At 45.6% G+C, this 21,232-nt stretch overlaps 1 protein-coding gene across 1 annotated transcript in view; it reads right to left on the bottom strand.

Annotated features, from left to right (window-relative positions):
- The window catches only part of LOC137383479 (cytoplasmic phosphatidylinositol transfer protein 1-like), a 273,622-nt gene that overhangs the window by 144,365 nt on the left and 108,025 nt on the right, over positions 1 to 21,232 (bottom strand). Inside the window, exon 3 of the mRNA XM_068056450.1 lies at positions 4,627 to 4,775. Coding sequence (XP_067912551.1) covers positions 4,627 to 4,775 — 149 coding nt within the window. The remainder of the gene's footprint in view (positions 1 to 4,626; positions 4,776 to 21,232) is intronic.

The following is a 21,232-nucleotide window of genomic DNA, read 5'->3' as shown; positions in this document are numbered from 1 at the left end:
CAGCACCTGAATGTCCGTGCTCTTTCCGTCACAATTTTGGGGCAGAATAGCAAAGTCACATCTTGTCAATATTCACTAACTGGATTCACATAAAGAATGAGCAATTGGGCAAATACCCCAGAACAAGCCACTGCTATCAGTGTGGAAGACAATTGGGAGGCAAAAAGAAGCTGCATTTAGCTTTAGCCACTACTGACTACCCTTTAATACTAGTCTGTTCCCAGTCTGCAAGCGTGACCCTGAGCTCCAGTCGCTAGTCATTTTAATTCACTGACCCACTCCCACCCTGACCTTTCTCATAGAACCAAAGAAATTCACAGCAGGGAAGGAGGCCATTCGGCCCATCGTGTCTGCGCTGACCGTAACAGGTAGCCATTCGGCCTTGTCCCACTTTCCAGTTTTTGTCCATTGCCTTGTAGGTTACGGCACTTCAAGTGCATATCCAAGTACTTCTTAAATATGATGAGGGTTTCTGCCTTTACCACCCTTTCAGGCAGTGAGTTTCAGATCACCACCCACCATCTGGGAGAAAAAATTTCTCCTCGATTCCCCTCTAAACCCCCTACCTCTTATCCTACATCTATGCCCCCAGTTATGGATCCCTCAACCAAGGGGAATAGAGCTTTCCTATCCACTCTATATAGACCTCTCCTAATGTTATACACTAAAATTAGGTCTTCCCTCAGCCTCCCCTGTTTCAAAGAAAACAACGCTAGCCTATCCAGTCTTCCCTCATAACTAAAATTCTCCAGCCAAGGCAACATCCTTGTAAATCTCCTCCGTATCCTCTCTATTGCAATCACATCTTTCCTATAGTGCGGTGACCATTACTGCATGCAGTACGCCAGCTGTGGACTAACTAGTGTTTTATACAGTTCTGGTACAACCTCCCACCTCTCATATTCTATGCCTCAGCTAATAAACATATGCCTCAGCCTCCTACTTCTATTCCCAGGTTAGTTCATTTCCTCTTCCTCCCTTTATAAACTAATCGAGTATTTTTCTCACCCTGATCTTGTCAGGCTGCTGGTGTTCCCCAATGTTTCCCTATCAGTGGGCACTGCTTCCATACCTTTCCAATCTCTCACTAATACTTTGCTCTTGCAGAGAGTCAACACAGGCTCGACAGGCCAAATGGCCTCCCTCTGGACTGTAACCGTTCTGTGATTCTATGATTCTAATGGATGCCTTTCTCCTTTTACTAATGAACTCAAACATTAAGGGATGCTGTTGACAGGAAAACATAGATGCAAAATTGCTAATGCAACAAACTCCATCAGCAGATCACTGCAGGTCAGTAAGACACAGGAAGCAGGAAGTGGTTCAAGGCCTATGTAACAGCAGAGCCTCTGAACTGAACCTTGCTCAGCTGGCCAGCCTTTAACTGAGGCTCCAAGTCACTGTGATGACAGCAGAGCTGCAGACACACCTAGTGAGTGTGGTTGGTCCCTGGATTGTATACTTTTGAGCCCTGTGCACAGAAAGCTTCTGTCACCTAACGTGGATTGGTGCTCAATTAAGCAGGACAGCATAGAATGCAGTCTAGTTCAAAATAGTTTTGCTAAAGCCTCCTGTTGGAAAGACTAATTCAGCAAACTACAGCATGGATTTGTAGCTAATTCATTAAAGTGCAGGGTCTGGGATTGATGGGACTGGAGCTTTATAGAAAGCTGTGCAGAAAGCATCAAGCTAAGGGCCTGAAATTCAGTTGGCCAACAGGGTGGGACCTCCAGCTGACTCCATCATGGCACCAGGGCCGTAACTCTACACATTTACATAATGCTGAGTGCTACAAGAACATGAGTACAGTCACAATAGGGCAGTTACACCAGGAAAACTTGAGGTGGGGTGAGTGTGGCATGGAGGAAGATGCAGGAGCAGGTCCTGAGCAGGATTGAAAGACCTGCATTTAGTTCAAGAAGCCGGGTCACTGAGAGGAGGTTGGCACATGTAAAAGCAGCAATGAAGGGGGCTTGAAACTCAGCAGATCACATTGTGGAAATGCTGTTGGATGAATTAAGACAGAAGACGGTTGGAATTCGCAGCTGAAGAGGTAACAGGGCCTGTTATTTGGAAGGAGGTGGCAAAGGTAGTCAACAACAACTCAGTGAGCCCAAGGGCCCCTTCCCCTTGCAAGAAATTTAATGACCTCATCAGGACAGCAAAGACAGATGACACGCAAACTAAGTGCGTTGACAGTCTTCTGAAACCCATTGAGAAAACTGATCACACTCAATATTGAGCTTTAACTTCTTTGGGGATTCACAGAACATCTATTGCTATATTGTTAACTAGTCTTCTGTCCATCACATGCACGCCTTCACTTAACATTGCCTCGCATCTTGCCATGTAAGTTGCCCTTTGAAGCTCACCTCGCCTGTCTAAATACCCAGCCACATCTGCCTGTCTCGCGACACACCTTGAATGGAGCCCGTCAATTGAGAAAAAGTTCTGAGAGTGCTGCTACTGTGTACACTGCTAGAAAATATCTTTCCATCAAACGTAACATACATCCTTTGGATTAGTGTGCTCATGTCTGATCACAAAGACACACCGGAGGCTGTTAAAAGAGACTGATCGCTAGTGTCAAAGGTCAAGCAAATTTAGTCTTTGCAGCCTGGAAAGGAGGCAACAGGGAGGCAACACTGTAAAGTTATACAAGACAGTAAATGTATGAAAAGGGCAGATCCAGAAAATCACACGATCTACATTATGAGAGTAAGGCAAGGACACACGGGGCTCAAACTGAGGACTGGCATCGGATAGTTCTTCACACAAATCAATAACTAGAAAGGATTCCTGCCTAGAGGAGGCAAAAACCAAGGGATTAATTCAGAGGCAACTGGAAGCTACAATGGGGAGGGGAAGGGAAAAACTGTAGGATTTTTTTTCCTTAATGCTTTCCTCTTCCATATTTATCTCACAATCAGAGTAAGCACAAACATCTGGAAGATTGAATTATGAATCATTCCTAAACAAGCTGAAAATTCTGTTGCTATGAGTACGGAATAGCACTCCAATTGGGCTGAGTGTTGTGTATCTATGGGGGGGGGAGGCAATTCTATGTTCTCAGCTGTGGCAGGTTTGGAGGTGGGGAGAGCATGTAATCGGGCGGGATGGTGATGGGGGAGGGACCCCACCACCTTCCCGCCTCCACCCAATTAAGTCCATGGTGGGAAGCCCCACTGCCAACTGAGGCCCTTAAGTGGGCAATTAATGCCCAATTAAGGGCCTCATCCCACTGCCGCCAGTATTAGCCCAGCGGCGGGTGGCCGTGTTGCCACACTGGGGAGCACAGCAAGCAAAATCATGTGGGTTGCTTACCGGCTCCGGTAAGGCACAATGCCTTATCACGGGACCCGGCATCTGGAGGTCGGGGGAGGGGGGGTGTCACTGAGAGCCACCCTTTGTCCTTGCTGCCAACCCCCCTACAGCCTCCTCTCCCATAACTCCCACCCTGCGAATCTCCTCCCACCATGACTCACCTGTAGCTTGGGTCCCTCGATGACCCTCGGCTACCGGTGGTGCATTACCAGCAGCAGCCATCATCTCTGTGGTGACGCTGTTCAGTAAAAGCAGGTGGGACTTCCGTCGCCGGGGTCCTTAATTCCGGTGAAGACCCGCTGCTGTCCACTTAGTGCCTAATTGGCATATAATGTGGCAGCCGTTGCCCAGAGGAGGCGACGCACGGCTCTTGCCGGCTCTACAGCCAGCGGCCGAGACCCCCGTTGCCCAGATAAAATCCCCCCCCCCACTCTGCCCTGGGTGTCTTGCTTCCTTTCTCATAGTTTGAGTTACAGATAAGGAATAGATCTTGAAAAAGAGGAGTGGAATGAGAATTCCAAATATTTTCTAGCATTGTCACACAATTTTAAAAGCAGGATGGAGGACTTGTGGTTTTAACAGTCAGGGGTGGCAGCAACTTCTGGGTGAATAAAGTGTGACGTGCTTAGATTTGAACATCATGGGAAGGAGAAACGTATGCAGTCAAGATAACTTTCTTTCAATTTGAAAATCACATAATTTAGAAGGCTGCATTCCTAAATCTGACTGAACATCTGGCAGGCAAATTAATCTTGGCCTCCTGAAAAGGTTGGAGTTGAGTACCACAGCTGTACATAATACCCTGCTCACAAAGCTCTGCTGTTTGCCAATTTGCAAACACTCAAAAAAAAGTTAAGCCAACCTTTCAACTCCCCTATTGTTCTCAGATTCGTGAAATCGGATGCTTCAGTGGAATTTCAAACAGGAGACAAAACAACAGCAAGCTGTGTGACAGTATCCCCATCGTCCTCTCTCTGAGTTATATTCAGTACTTAATTATTCACTTTGGGAATAAGAAACTCTTGCCCAGTCCTCTATGATCCTTTTAGTGTTTTACTTCCTTGTTATCCATTTTATTATTTATTCCCCCTCCTCAGATTGACCTCCACATTGCCACTATCATCACTGCTGTCTCAGCCAGCAGGACAGGTTGCTCCATTTCTCAGCAATGAATGCTTTTAAACCTACAAAAGTGCTGAGCACGTTTGTAGTGGTGCCCACACGGAGCTTCTGTCTGTCAAACATCGGAGAGGGATCTCTGGCCGTCTGGCAATTTGCGCCTGCCAGCTTCGAACAGCTTACCTGGACAAATGGACTCTTTTCTCTGTGAACTGTCCTTTTCCGTGAACGGGATCCTCATGGGGTTCGTTCTTAACTACCTCCACCCCCTCGCCCTTGTCGCTCTGCTCATGGCTGTGTTTGCTGATGGTGTACAGCTGTCCTATTCTGTACTGTGACAAGAAAAGAAACATAATCATATTAATACCAGAATTGTCTGATTCTCGTCTGACGCAGAGAGATTGCCCCACCAGAAACAGTGACCATAGCAGGATCCATCAGAAGCTTTAAAAAGGGAAGTGGTTAAATGTTTTGAAGCAAATCGAAAGTGAAATGCTGATCTAGGAACGATGGGCTGAATGGCCTCCTGTGCTTTAAAATTCTGTGATTCTCTGAACATGAGGTAATCACAGTGCAACTCCAGTGGATTTCAGATTATTTCTGCAGTCTTTAAATCCTCCAATAATTAGAAAGATCATTGACAGTTTGATAGGCGAATATTACAGGAGTAAGAAGACTTGCATTTATGTAATGCCTTTCATATCACAAGAAGTCCCAAAGTGCTTTACAGCCAATGAAGTACTTTTTAAGTGTAATCACTTTTGTAATGTAGGAAATGCAGCAGCCAATTTGCACGCAGCAATTCCCAAAAATAGCAATGTGATAATGACCTTATAAATTTGTTTTTGTGTTGTTGATTAAGGGATAAATATTGGTCAGGACACCGGGGATAACTCCCCTGCACTTATTTGAAATAGTGCCATGGGATCTTTTGCATCCACCTGAGAAGGAAGATGGGTCCTCAGCATAACAACTAATCGGACAGAGACCAGCACCTCTTGACAGTGCAGCATTCCCCTCAGTACTGCACTGGAGTGAAAGCCTTGATTTGTGTACTCGAGACTCTAGAGTAGGACTTGAACCACAACTGCCTGACTCAGAGGCATGAGAGAGTTACCAACTGCACCACAGTTGACCAGAGGGAATGTTGTTAGGGAAACAAGTTAAAACAGATACTGCTGACAAGGGAAATAAATATAGTGCCTTTTAAATAACAATGAGTTCTTTGGACCATTGAAACTGGAAGGATTGGGACTGCTTCAGAATCTGAAGGGAACCAGAGAAACAAAAGTATACTTGACCCTTTCCTGACAAGAACGCAAGGAGATATGAATTATTCACATCAAGTAGGAGCTAGTACTTTATTTTTATGCCTCCTGGTCAATTTTCCCCATCCTTTCACTCGCATACATTTTGATTCTTTGCTGGATTTCGGTCCTATGGAGCATTGTGTGGCCTCCAGGCACTCGCCTAAGCTGTTGTTCTTCATCTCTGAGCTTGAGATCAGCTGGCCATTCAACTGCTAGGGGCATCACAACAGAACCTGATCCTGTCCTGACTTCCAGCAGAGATCATTTTTGGCAGTGAAACAGGAGAGGGAATCCTGGACAATCAGTCCCTCCATAATCGAGGCCTAAAATAGATCCTCTACATCCGACATTACAACAGTGACAACACTGCTTCAATAAAAGCAAAATACTGCAGAGGCTGGAAATCTGAAATAAAAACAGAAAGTGCTGGAAATACTCAGCAGGTCTAGCAGCATCTGTGGAGAGCGAAGCAGAGTTAACGTTTCAAGTCTGTATGACCTTTCATCAGTTCTATTTCCAGCACTTTCTGTTTTTACTGCAAAATATTTCACTGGCTGTAAACTGCTTTGGGACATCCTGAGATTGTGAAAGGCACATTAAAAATGCAAGTACTTTCTTTCTATTAGTGCACCAACTGAAATCAGGTAAATTGGCAGAGAGCTGGGATTAAACCTGGGGCTAGCTAATCCTATATGGTTTAGCTGCTCTGCAGCTGAATTTGTTAAGCCTTCATGTTTGGAGTGGCAGTTTAAAGGGTGTTGGGGAGAGGGAACAGGAGGGCCGATGGTAGTGTTTTCACAATAAAGTTGCACTCATATACATGTAGTGTTAACTGTGGCTCAGTGGGCAGCACGCTTGCCTCTGAATTAGAAATTTGTGTGTTCAAATCCCTTTCCAGAGACTTGAGCACTGAATCTAGGCAGACACACCCAGTGCAGTACTTACTGAGTGCTGGACTGTTGTGAGGCTCTGGCTGGAATTTTACGCCACCCCAACGAGCCGGATGGTGGTGGGGGGGAGGGGGTGTAGCCTAAAATGGAGCGGGAGACTCCAAGAGGCTTTCCCGACCTGCTCCTGCCTCTGCCCCCCTTACGTAGGGTGGGGTGGGGTGGGGCGAAAAATGGCCTGCCCGCCCCAAGCCAATCAAGGCCCTTAAGTTGCCACTTAACAGCCACTTAAGGGCCTTCGCCCGCTTCCACGCGGATTTTACGCGTTGCAAGCGGGTGTCCTGGAGCTGGGAAAAGCAGGCGGCTTCTCAACGCCCCGGGGGTGGATCCTGATAATCGAGCACAGGGTGCCTGATGGAGGGCCACTCCCGCTTCCCCAACACGCCCCCCCCCCCTTCCCCCCAAACAACCACTGTTGCCTCACTGGGGCCCGACCGATTACCCCTGGCGAGGCAACCAAACTCACCTTAAATCCCAGCTCCATATCTTCCTCTACGGTCAGCTGGGCTGCAGTCCCAGCAGTGGCCACTGCTCCCGGTGACGCTGCTGAGACTGAGCTGCTGGCCCGCTGATTGGCCGGCAGCTCATGAGGCGGGACTTCCTCCCTCAAGCGGGTGGAAGTCCCGCCTCGGAACAATTAAAGCCTGGGCACCTATAAAATGCGGGACAGATCCCCAGGTGAGGCAGAAGCAGGGTCGCCGCCGACTTTTACATAGGTGGCCAGCTCCCGTCTGCCCAACATAAAATCCAGCCCTCCGTCTGCCTTCTTGGTCAGTCACTATTTCCAAGAAGTCCTGAGAGTTCTCTCTAGTATCCTGTCCTATGTTTATCCCTCAACCAACATCACTAAAAAAAACAGATAATCTGGTGATTATCACATTGCTGTGTGTGGGACCTTGCTGTGTGCAAATTGGCTGTTGCATTACACAGTGACTGTACTCTGCAAAATACTGCAGGTACTGGAAATACTCAGCAGTCTGGCAGTATCTGTGGAGATAGAAACAGAGCTCAGTTTTCAGGTTGATGATTTTTCATCAGAACCGGAAAAAGCTAGAGATGTAACAGTTTTTAATCAAATACAGAGGAAGGGAAATTCGGTATGGGGGTGGAAAGAAGAAAAGGAAAGGTAAGTGATAGGGTGGAAAGCAGGAGAGATTAAATGTTGAAGGCTGTAAAGTGCCGAATGAAAAGATGAGGTAGTGTTCTTCAAGCTTAGAATTTTGATTAGGCACTTTACAGCCTTCTGGGCTCCACATTGAGTTCAACAATTTCAGATCATAACCTTTGGCCCTTTTTTTGTTTTTGGACAGCAGCTGTTGGTAATGATTCTACTTTTCCCATTTACACCTCCTCCAGACCCATCTTTTGTTTCTTTATTGTCCCATTACTATCTCTTTTTGCCTTGCACCATCATCCCTTACGTCATCTACTCTCTCCTATCCTCCTCCCTATCAAAGACCTTCCCTTTGACTCTTTCCTCTTCCCCCTGCTCCTTCCCTGCCCCTGAACTTGCTTAAAACCGCTTACATCTCTAAATTATCTCAGTTCTCACAAAAGGTCACCGACCTGAAACGTTAACTCTGTTTGTCTCTCCAGAGATGCTGCCTGACCTGCTGAGTATTTCCAGCGTTTACTTCAAAAGTACTTCATTGGCTGCAAAGCGCTTTGGGAGATCCTGAGGTTGTGAAAGGCGTTACAGAAATGCAAGTCTTCCTTTCAAGTTGGGCGATCATTGTTTTGAAACAATTCAGTGTGTGCAAAGGGAGCAAATCTAAAGGTTTGCAAATGCTTTCCAAGCTCCTTTCCATCAATAATGAAACTCCTGAATGTTGTGCAGAGGCTTTGTGATTTATGTCACAGGAGATGGGAAAAAAGCAGACTGTTCTTTCAGACGTCTGCTTCAGAATGGAGCTCAGAGCTGAATTTTCTAATTCCACCCCCATCAATATTCTACACACATGATCCATCATCACAACCAGGGTCTAATTCCCCTCGCCCCTGCAGCGTGATGTTTAACAGATGAGCTCTTTCCTCCTTGAGCGCCTAAAATAACACAAGTGAGGCAACCACGTCACTTTGATGTCAAGGGGTAGCTAAAAATAGCCACCTGCTCTGTTGCAGTTAATGATTTGGTTGTAAATGAGAAAACCGGCCACACTTCAGTGCTGCTCAAGCACATTCTCTGGAGAAAAGTGCTAGGGCTACAAGAATCGCCAATAAATCTTTCAACGTGAGAGGAGAGGTTATCAATTTCTTCACAGTTTTCGGTACTGCCACGTACAATCGGGTAAAAAGAACCAGACAACATTCTCTGGGTCATCAGACAGCATCTTGTACATTTCAGAGCATGTCAGCCCCCCATTTTACTTTCATTTTTAGTTATTTTTTCTTCCTTTTTTTTAACATTCTTTTTTACATTTTTTACAATCTTTTTTTGCATTTATTTCATTTCATCTTAGTTTGTTCAGTTTGCTTACCCACTGTTTTTTTCAGGTTTTTTTTCAGGTTTGCACTTGCTGCTGTTCAATATTCAGTGTATTAACACCTAATCTGTACTAATGCTTTGTCTTTCAACACACCATTAACATATTGTTTGCCTTTGCTCCATGACCTTTTGGTCAGCTATGTGGCCTGGTCCAATCTGCACCTTCTCCTTTGTTATCTCTTGCCCCACCCCCACCTCACTTGCTTATAATCTGTGACTTTTCTAATATTTGTCAGTTCCGAAGAAGGGTCACTGACCCGAAACGTTAACTCTGCTTCTCTTTCCACAGATGCTGCCAGACCTGCTGAGTGATTCCAGCATTTCTTGTTTTTGTAGCATCTTGTACATTGTTCAGCTGTCTATATTACTAATCAAACAACTTGCATTAATAGGGTGCATTTAACATAATGAATATGTTTTATATATTCAGCAAATAGTAAATAATAAACATAGCCAAGGAGCGTCAGCCATGATTCGGTTGGTTGCACTCTTGCCTCTGAATTAGAAATCTGTAGGTTCAAATCCCACTCCACTCCAGAGACTTGAGCATAAAAATCAAGGCTGACATTCCACTGCAGGAGTGAGGGAGTGCTACACTGTCGGGGGTGCTGTTTTTTGGCTCAGGCATTAAACCAAGGCCCTGTCTATCCTTTCAGGCGCATTCATTATCATATTGCTGTTTGTTGGAGTTTGCTGTATGCAAATTGGCTGCTGTGTTTCCTATATTACGACAGTAGCTACACTTCAAAAGTACTTCATTGGCTGCAAAGTGCTTTGAGATGTCTGGAGGTCATGAAAGATGCTATATAAATATGTCTTTCAAAAAAACTCCCAAGGTACTTCACCGGAGCACAATCAGATGAAAAAAATGGACACTGAGGCAAAGAAGGAGACATTAGGACCATTGTAGGACAATGTAATCATCTAGACCTTGGGGTGTTTATACTTATCGCACACCTAGTGAAGCTGTTCCAGTACAGCTACAACACTGGCATCTACCCAGCAATGTGTGAAATTGCCCAGGTATATCCTGTACACAAAAAGCAGGACAAATCAAGCCCGGCCAATTACCGCCCCATCAGTCTACTCTCGATCATCAGTAAAGTGAGGGAAGATGTCGTCCACATTGCTATCAAGCGGCATTCGCTCAGCAATAACCTGCTCAGTGACCCTCAGTTTGGATTCCGCAAGGGCCACTCAGTTCCTGACCTCATTACAGCTTGGTTAAAACATGGACAAAAAAGCTGAACTGCAGAGGTGAGTTAAGAGAGACTGCCCTTGACATCAAGGCAGCATTTGACCGAGTATGGCATCAAGGAGCCCTAGCAAAACTGGACTCAATGGGAATCGGGGGAAAACTCTCTGCTAGTTGGAGTCAGACCTAGTGCAAAGGAAGGTGGTTGTGGCTCTTGGAAGTCAATCATCTGAGCTCCAGGACATCACTGCAGGAGTTCCTCAGGGTAATGTCCTAGGCCCAATCATCTTCAGCTGTTTCATCAATGACCTTCCTTCAATCATAAGGTCAGAAGTGGGGATGTTCGTTGATGATTGCACAATGTTCACCACCATTCGTGGCTCCTCAGATACTGAAGCAGTCCGTGTAGAAATGCAGCAAGACCTGGACAATATCAAGTCTTGGGCTGATAAGTGGCAAGTTACATTTACACCACACAAGTGCCAGGCAATGACTATCTGCAACAAGACAGGATCTAACCATTTCCCCTTAATATTCAATGGCATTACGATTGCTGAATCCCCCACTATCAACATCCTGAGGGCTATCATTGACCAGAAACTGAACTGGATTAGCCATATAAATACCGTGGCTACAAGAGCAGGTCAGAGGCTAGGAATCCTGCAGCGAGTAACTCACCTCCTGACTCCCCAATGGCTGTCCAGCATCTACAAGGCACAAGTCAGGAGTGTGATGGAATACTCTCCACTTGCCTGGATGGGAGCAGCTCCAACAACACTCAAGAAGCTCGACACCATCCAGGACAAAGCAGCTGCTTAATTGGCACCCCATCCACAAACATTCACTCCCTTCATCACCGATACAGCAGTGTGTGCTATCTACAAGATGCACTGCAGCAATGCACCAAGGCTCCTTCAACAGCACCTTCCAAACCCACGACCTCTACCACCTAGAAGGACAAGAGCAGCTGATGCATGGGAACACCACCACCTACAAGTTCCCCTCCAAGTTTCACACCATCCTGACCTGGAACTATATCACCGTTCCTTCGCTGTCGCTGAGTCAAAATCCTGGAACATCCCTTCCTAACAGCACTGTGGATGTACCTACCCCACATGGACTGCAGCGGTTCAAGAAGGCAGCTCACCACCACCTTCTCAAGAGCAGTTAGGGATGGGCAATAAATGCTGTTTTAGCCAGCGACGCCCACATCCCATGAAAGACTAAAAAAAACTACTTTAAAGGCGCTATATAAATGAAAATTAGGCGTGCCAACTCTCCACGATTGTCCACGAATTAAAGATGAATCTTCTGTACACTGCTGTGAACAACATAGCAGAAAACTGCCTTTGAACATGAATAAAAATATTGGAGATGTAAGGAGACAGGCTGTTTGGCGAACTCTAAATAATTATCCAATTGAATAATGAAGAATGTTTCTGCTTTCCAATTATTATGGGAAGGTGGTGTTCAGCGAGTATGGATGTATTGGGTGATCAATGGTGGGAATGTGGGGGAGGGGCAGTTGGAGGCTGGAGCTCCTGTAATGAAACCTCCAGCAGCATGTGCAACAAGCATTGGTGACCTTACTGCAAGTTGTTGTTGGTTTAAATGTTCTGTGATTGCACTCATGTTGTTTCCTTCCCTGTATACAATCATGAAAAAGTGCCAGAGTTAATAAAACAGCCCTGGTTCTTTACTCACTTCAATAACAACTACTCATTTACCGAAGGAGTGAAATATTTATGGTTGGGCTGACAGCACGGTCCGAAAATTAATTATTTCCGGCAACTTTGCAATGCAAGAAATAGATACAAGTTGCACCCTATGTAAATTTCAATGAAGTTTTGAACACAATTGGGAATCTCTTCCTCCTTTATTGTGCCTGCCTGCAGTTTGGAGTCAATCAGGCCCATTCTGGCACTCAGTGGCCTCTGTGTTTCTTATACTATGATCTAACTTTCTTTCAACATGAAATGTTATATTAAGGCTGCATTCTCACCCCTGTGTTTGAATCACTCCATGGTGTCGTTCCTCTCTCTTTCTGTAACATCCTACAACCCTCTGCGATCTCTGCACCTCTCCAATTCTGGCCTCTTCCGCATCCCTGATCTCCTTTGTTCCACCATTAGTGGCTGTGCCTTCAGCTACTCAGGTCCTAAGCTTTAGAACTCCTTCCATAAATCTCCCTGGTTCCCTACCTCTCACTCCTCCTTTAAGACATTTCTTAAACCTACCTCTGACCGAGCCCATTAAGGTGAAGGGTAGGACCAATGGCAGATTCAGAGCACTGAAAATAGCGGAGGCAGTAGAGGAGTATTGGAAGTGGGGGGGGGTGGGGTGGGTACTTAAAAAAGTAATTAGGAGAGCGAAGAGGGGACATGAAAAAACACTGGCGGGCAACATAAAGGAAAATCCCAAGGCATTTTATAAGTATATTAAGGGCAAGAGAATAACCAGAGAAAGAGTAGGGCCCATTAGGGACCAAAGTGGCAATCTGTGTGTGGAGCCGGAAGACATAGGTGAGGTTTTGAATGATTCCTTTCATCTGTGTTCACTATGGAGAAGGACGATGTAGGTGTAGAGATCAGGGAGGGGGATTGTGATACACTTGAACATATTAGCATTGAAAGGGAGGAAGTATTAGCTGTTTTAGCAGGCTTAAAAGTGGATAAATCCCCAGGCCCAGATGAGATGTATCCCAGGCTATGTGAGGCAAGGGAGGAGATAGCAGGGGCTCTGACTCAAATTTTCAAATCCTCTCTGGCCACAGGAGAGATACCAGAGGATTGGAGGACAACGAATGTGGTACCATTATTCTAGAAGGGTAGCAGGGATAAACCAGGTAATTACAGGCCAGTGAGTCTAACATCAGTGGTAGGGAAATTATTGGAAAAAATTCTGAGGGACAGGATTAATCTCCACGTGGAGAGGCAGGGGTTAATCAGGGATAGTCAGTATGGCTTTGTCGGGGGAGATCATGTCTAACTAACTTGATTGAATTTTTCGATGCGGTGTCGCGATGTGTAGATGAGGGTAAAGCAGTTGATGTAGTCTACGTGGACTTCAGTAAGGCTTTTGATAAGGTCCAGCATGGGAGATTGGTTAAGAAGGTAAGAGCCCATCGGATCCAGGGCAATTTCGGAATTTGGTTCCAAAATTGGCTTAGTGGCAGGAAGCAGAGGGTGACGGTCAAGGTTGCTTTTGCGAGTGGAAGCCTGTGATCAGTGGTGTAGCGCAGGGATTGGTGCTGAGACCCTTGCTGTTTGTAGTGCACATTAATGATTTAGGCGTGAATATAGGAGGTATGATCAGTAAGTTTGCAGATTACACGAAAATTGGTGGTGTCATAAATAGTGAGGAGGAAAGCCTTAGATTACAGGATGATATAGATGGGCTGGCAAGATGTGCGGAGCTGTGGCAAATGGAATTTAATCCTGAGAAGTGTGAGGTGATGTATTTTGGGAGGACTAACAAGGCAAGGGAATATACAATGGATGGTAGGACCCGAGGAAGTACAGAGGGTCAGAGGGACCTTGGTGTACTTGTCCATAGATCACTGAAGGCAGCAGCACAGGTAGATACGGTGGTTAGGAAGGCATATGGGATACTTGCCTTTATTAGCCGAGGCATGGAATATAAGAGCAGGGAAGTTATGATGGAGCTGTATAAAATGCTAGTTAGGCCACAGCTGGAGTACTGTGTACAGCTCTGGGCGCCACACTTTAGGAAGGATGTGATTGCACTGGAGCGGGTGCAGAGGAGATTCACCAGGATGTTGCCTGGGCTGGAGCATTTCAGCTATGAAGAGAGACTGAAAAGGCTAGGGTTGTTTTCCGTAGAGCAGAGAAGGCTGAGGGGAGATATGATTGAGGTATACAAAATTATGAGGGGTATTGATAGGTTAGATAGGAAGAAACATTTCCCTTAGCGGAGGGGTCAATATCAGGGGGCATAGTTTTAAGGTAAGAGGCAGGAGGTTTAGAGGGGATTTGAGGAAAAAAAATTTCACCCAGAGGGAGGTTGGAATCTGGAACGCACTGCCTGAAGAGGTGGTAGAGGCAGGAACCCTCACAACATTTAAGAAGTATTTAGATGAGCACTTGAAATATCATAGCATGCAAGGCTACGGGCCAAGTGCTGGAAAATGGGATTAGAATAGTTAGGTGCTTGATGGCTATTGCAGACATGAGCCAAAGGGTCTGTTTCTGTGCTGTATAACTCAATGACTCTAAGCTTTTGATCACTTGTCTTAATATCTCCTTATGTGGTTCAGCATCAATATTTACTCCTGTGAAGCGCACTGGGGCATTTTACCAACATTAAAGGCGCCACATACATAGAAGTTGCTCGGGAAAATGTGAAGTTGTTAACTTTGGCAGGAAGAATAAAAAAGCAGAGTATTACTCAAACGGAGAACAACTGCAGATTTCCGAGGTGCAGAGGGATCTAGGTATTCTAGTACAGGAGTCACAAAAAGTTTGTATGCAGGTACAGCAGGTAATAAAGAAGGCTAATGGAATGCTATCCTTTATTACGAGAGGAATTGAAAATAAAAGTAAGGATGTTATGCTTCAGTTATATAGGGCATTGGTGAGACCACATCTCGAATACAGTGTGCAGTTTTGGTCTCCTTATTTAAGGAAGGATGTAAATGCACTGGAGGCAGTTCAGAGGAAGATTACTAGATTGATGCCTGGAATGAACGGGTTACCTTATGAGGAAAGGTTGGAAAGACTGGGCTTGTTTTCACTGGCGTTTAGAAGGGTGAGGAGAGACTTGATTGAAGTATATAAGATCCTGAACGGTCTAGACAAGGTGGATGTGGAAAGGATGTTTCCTCTTGTGGGGAGTCCAGAACTAGGGGGCGCTATTTAAAATTAGGGGTCGCCCTTTTAGGACAGAGATGAGTAGAAATTTTTTCTCTCAGAGGGTTGTGCGACTTTGGAACTCTCTGCCTAAGAAAGTGGTGGAGGTGGGGTCATTGAATAATTTTAAGGCAGAGGTAGATAGATTCTTGTTAGGCAAGGGACTCAAGGGGTATCAGGGGTAGATGGGAGTGTGGAATTTGAAACACAAACAGTTCAGCCATGATCTTATTGAATGGCGGAGTAGGCTTGAGGGACCGAATGGCCTACTGCTGCTCCTAATTCAAATGTTCGTATGTTGTTCTTGTTGAACGGTGAGCTGTGGAGACACAGCCCGTGATTTTCCCCTCACGAAAACTAATCTCCAGCTCTGCGCCAAAGATTTCCCTCAGTGCTTTGTCTGTGAGCTTCAGGCTGGAACTGGCCCTCATATTGCACTGACACGGAACACAAAAGTCCAAGTGTCCTCAGTACCTTGCTCGACGGCAGCGAGGCCTAGACAACGTATGTCAGCCAAGAGCGGCGTCTCAACTCATTCCATCTTTGCTGCCTCCGGAGAATCCTTGGCATCAGGTGGCAGGACCGTATCTCCAATGCAGAGGCGGCCAACATCCCCAGCATATACACCCGACTGAGCCAGCGGTGCTTGAGATGGCTTGGTCATGTGAGCCACATGGAAGATGGCAGGATCCCCAAGGATTCTGTACATTGTACAGTGAGCTCGTCACTGGCATCGGGCCCACCGGCCATCCATGTCTCCGCTTTAAAGACATATGCAAACGCGACATGAAGTCCTGTGACATTGATCACAAGTCATGGGAGTCAGTTGCCAGCGATCGCCAGAGCTGGCAGACAGCCATAAAGGCGGGGCTAAAGAGTGGCGAGTCGAAGAGACTTAGCAGTTGGCAGGAAAAAAGACAGAAGCACAAGGAGAGAGCCAACTGTGCAACAGCCCCGACAACCAATTTTATCTGCAGCACCTGTGGAAGAGTCTGTCACTCCAGAATTGGCCTTTATAGCCACTCCAGGCGCTGCTTCACAAACCACTGACCACCTCTAGGCACTTACCCATTGTCTCTCGAGACAAGGAGGCCAAAGAAGAAGAAATTGCACTGAACCAGCCTCTCCAATGAAGCATGAGCATTGCTGGCAATGGGTAGTTCCCTGTGAGTAGCAAGCAGGGCTATGGTGAAAAAGCAGGGGGAGTGGGACTAATTGTATGACTCTTTCAAAGAGCCAGTACAGGCACAATGGGCCGAATGGCTTCCTTCTGTGCGATACTTCTATGATCTTTTCTTGGCGAGAAGGGGCAAATAATTCAAAGCAAATTGCGTGAAAATTATTGAGACAAATCAAGGCCATCACATTTCAACAGTTTCAGAAGATGTCACAGTCGCTAGGGGAAGATTTCCAACTTGGCGTCCATGATTAAAACTGGCATTACAGCATTACGATCAGGTGAGAAGGGGTCACAAGGCTCCCTTAGTGTCCTTCCCCTTATTTGACAACAACAGGTTTATTCCTTTTTAAACAGTGGCCGTGCTTACCACTTCAGTGAGTGTTTACCGTTTACCTTTATTGTAATTGTAAAAGAACCAATCAGACAAGTTTTCTTGAGTTTAAACAAGAAAGAGGTGAGTTTATCATACTTAACAATCTAAACCTGATCTAAAAAAAATAAAAAAATTACGTTACACATTCACGCACACACTCACACGAGAATCACGCACACACAAATAGATTACAGAGTGATGAGGAATAGATTTGTGGTTGGATTAGAGTCCAGAACAAATAAAAATTAATACAAAGTCTGTGGAGTTGCCCCCCGCCCCCCGTCCCCACCCCCAAATAAGGCCTTCTGGGATGAGAGAGAGAGCGCGAGACCGACTGGTTTCTGCCCAGAATCAGTCACTGGCTTGACTGCTTTGTCCGAGGGAAAACTCTCGGCTTTCACAGAGATGGACAGACAATCACATGACTGCCTCAGTGTATTGTCTGGAACCTTCTAATGAGATTCAAGTTTAGGAATTAAGAACAAAGAACAAAGAACAAAGAAAATTACAGCACAGGAACAGGCCCTTTGGCCCTCCAAGCCTGCGCCGATCCAGATCCTCTATCTAAACATGTCGCCTATTTTCTAAGGGTCTGTATCTCTTTGCTTCCTGCCCATTCATGTATCTGTCTAGATACATCTTAAAAGACGCTATCGTGCCCACGTCTACCACCTCCGCTGGCAACGCGTTCCAGGCACCCACCACCCTCTGCGTAAAGAACTTTCCACGCATATCCCCCCTAAACGTTTCCCCTCTCACTTTGAACTCGTGACCCCTAGTAATTGAATCCCCCACTCTGGGAAAAAGCTTCTTGCTATCCACCCTGTCTATACCTCTCATGATTTTGTTCACCTCAATCAGGTCCCCCCTCAACCTCCGTCTTTCTAATGAAAATAATCCTAATCTACTCAACCTCTCTTCATAGCTAGCGCCCTCCATACCAGGCAACATCCTGGTGAAACTCCTCTGCACCCCCTCCAAAGCATCTACATCCTTTTGGTAATGTGGCGACCAGAACTGCACGCAGTATTCCAAATGTGGCCGAACCAATGTCTTATACAACTGTAACATGACCTGCCAACTCTTGTACTCAATACCCCGTCCGATGAAGGAAAGCATGCCGTATGCCTTCTTGACCACTCTCTTGACCTGCGTTGCCCCTTCAGGGAACAATGGACCTGAACACCCAAATCTCTCTGTACATCAATTTTCCCCAGGACTTTTCCATTTACTGTATAGTTCACTCTTGAATTGGATCTTCCAAAATGCATCACCTCGCATTTGCCCTGATTGAACGCCATCTGCCATTTCTCTGCCCAACTCTCCAATATATCTATATTCTGCTGTATTCTCTGACAGTCCCCTTCACTATCTGCTACTCCACCAATCTTAGTGTCGTCTGCAAACTTGCTAATCAGACCACCTATACTTTCCTCCAAATCATTTATGTATATCACAAACAGTGGTCCCAGCACGGATCCCTGTGGAACACCACTGGTCACACGTCTCCATTTTGAGAAACTCCCTTCCACTGCTACTCTCTGTCTCCTGTTGCCCAGCCAGTTCTTTATCCATCTAGCTAGTACACCCTGGACCCCATGCGACTTCACTTTCTCCAGCAGCCTACCATGGGGAACCTTATCAAACGCCTTACTGAAGTCCATGTATATGACATCTACAGCCCTTCCCTCATCAATCAACTTTGTCACTTCCTCAAAGAATTCTATTAAGTTGGTAAGACATGACCTTCCCTGCACAAAACCATGTTGCCTATCACTGATAAGCCCATTTTCTTCCAAATGGGAATAGATCCTATCCCTCAGTATCTTCTCCAGCAGCTTCCCTACCACTGACGTCAGGCTCACCGGTCTATAATTACCTGGATTATCCCTGCTACCCTTCTTAAAAAAGGGGACAATATTAGCAATTTTCCAGTCCTCCGGGACCTCACCCGTGTTTAAGGATGCTGCAAAGATATCTGTTAAGGCCCCAGCTATTTCCTCTCTCGCTTCCCTCAGTAACCTGGGATAGATCCCATCCGGACCTGGGGACTTGTCCACCTTAATGCCTTTTAGAATACCCAACACTTCCTCCCTCCTTATGCCGACTTGACCTAGAGTAATCAAACATCTGTCCCTAACCTCAACATCCGTCATGTCCCTCTCCTCGGTGAATACCGATGCAAAGTACTCGTTTAGAATCTCACCCATTTTCTCTGACTCCACGCATAACTTTCCTCCTTTGTCCTTGAGTGGGCCAATCCTTTCTCTAGTTACCCTCTTGCTCCTTATATATGAATAAAAGGCTTTGGGATTTTCCTTAACCCTGTTTGCTATAGATATTTCATGACCCCTTTTAGCACTCTTAATTCCTCATTTCAGATTAGTCCTACATTCCCGATATTCTTTCAAAGCTTCGTCTTTCTTCAGCCTCCTAGACCTTATGTATGCTTCCTTTTTCCTCTTAGCTAGTCTCACAATTGCACCTGTCATCCATGGTTCCCTAATCTTGCCATTTCTATCCCTCATTTTCACAGGAACATGTCTCTCCTGCACGCTAATCAACCTCTCTTTAAAAGCCTCCCACATATCAAATGTGGATTTACCTTCAAACAGCTGCTCTCAATCTACATTCCCCAGCTCCTGCCGAATTTTGGTATAGTTGGCCTTCCCCCAATTTAGCACTCTTCCTTGAGGACCACTCTCGTCTTTGTCCACGAGTATTCTAAAACTTACGGAATTGTGATCACTATTCCCAAAGTAGTCCCCTACTGAAACTTCAACCACCTGGCCGGGCTCATTCCCCAACACCAGGTCCAGTATGGCCCCTTCCCGAGTTGGACTATTTTCATACTGCTCTAGAAAACCCTCCTGGATGCTCCTTACAAATTCTGCTCCAATTGCAGTCCCTTAGGCCTCAGGATGTTAATGTTTACACCTGGAAGGGTGTTGGCCCTTTCAAGGTTAATGTGCCACGATGACTTTGAATGTCCTGATAATGAACACATAATCTGTGGCTCACACAACAGAGCAAACCATTGTCTTGGGTACAGGCTCATCAGACATGTGTCTCCTCTTTGAGGCCTTGGAATGTTCAAATGCAAATTGCGGTCGCCATCTTGGCTGTCAGCTATTTTTTTAAAAGGTTAACTGTTGAATTCCAGCTCTTTCTGTTTCATTAAAAGTTTAATGTAGGTTTCCAATCGATGAATTAAAACATCCCCTTTTGGCCTAGCAAGATTTCTTGACAACAGATTAATTGCCTGTTGTACAAACTGACCAATTCTCATTTCCATTGATTTCAATACAGTCTTAAGTGTGTATCACTATGTTGTATCATTGTAACATGGGATATTATACCAGCTGTTGCTCCATAGTCAACACCACACTGGTCCAATAGAATGTCTCAGTGGAGCCACAAAATCAAAACAAAATCAGGCCTTGTAGCTCCTTCCAATAATTTTTGTGCCAAATTACCACATGAGCAAGAAAATTGAAGACTGTTCTAAATTCATGAGCAGCTTGGATATTTGTTGGGTTCAATGTTGTCAATCGTTCCCTTGGCAGTTAATTGAAGGGAGTTGACTCACATTGCCCTGTAACTACTTGTCCAATAATGTAGCTGAGGGCCACAATAATAATATTCCTTTGTGATCTGAAGTGGATATTCATGTCTTTTGCATGTGCAGTCCTTCAATCTCTCTGCAGGTGGACTGGACAAACGCTTGGTGCATTGATATGAATCATTACACTGCTTTATTACAGCGTGGGAGAACATGCACAGCAATATTTATAATGGGATTCAGTCAGTTCAACCGCTCTTCACATTATGGTACAAAAATAATGATCACACTGCGTTTTCATGCATCGCTGGGTCATCTTGCCAAACTTTTTAAAATAAAATTATTTCTAACAGTTCTCTGCGTAATATCCTTCCTCCAGCCTCCTCCACTACTTCATAGCTTTCTTATTCAAAACCTTGATTGCCTGTGCAACATTCTGTTTTACAAGCCTGCCACCCTGCCTGTGTCGCTGGGCAGAATTTTTGTTCCCGGTTCCAGATCCCACCCTCAGGATGAAATGCAAGATATGCCGGCAGCGGGACCCGGAGGGAGATTTTGGAGGAGACGGCTAATTAAGTGGCTCGTCCAATTAACAACAACGGGTGGACTCCTGAGTCTGGAAGATCTGAAAGACCGGCCGCCCCACCCTCAGAGATGGGCGCGGCTGAAGTATGTACAGAGTCGCGAGATGCCTCTATTCTCAGTCATTGGCCACAAATGCAGTATATAACAAGGCTCAAAAGAGTTAGGGCCGTTGGACAGGAGGGGGAAAACCTCCCATAGTAATGGGTGCTGCCACAGTTGCGGCCTATTATTAGCGCAGCGTCTGCCCCATTGAATGAGGCCTCCGGCTCTGATGGCTATCCAGG

The sequence above is a fragment of the Heterodontus francisci genome, chromosome 24, assembly GCF_036365525.1.
Source record: "Heterodontus francisci isolate sHetFra1 chromosome 24, sHetFra1.hap1, whole genome shotgun sequence".
NCBI lineage: Eukaryota > Metazoa > Chordata > Chondrichthyes > Heterodontiformes > Heterodontidae > Heterodontus > Heterodontus francisci.
This window is presented reverse-complemented; position numbering and strand designations above follow the sequence as displayed.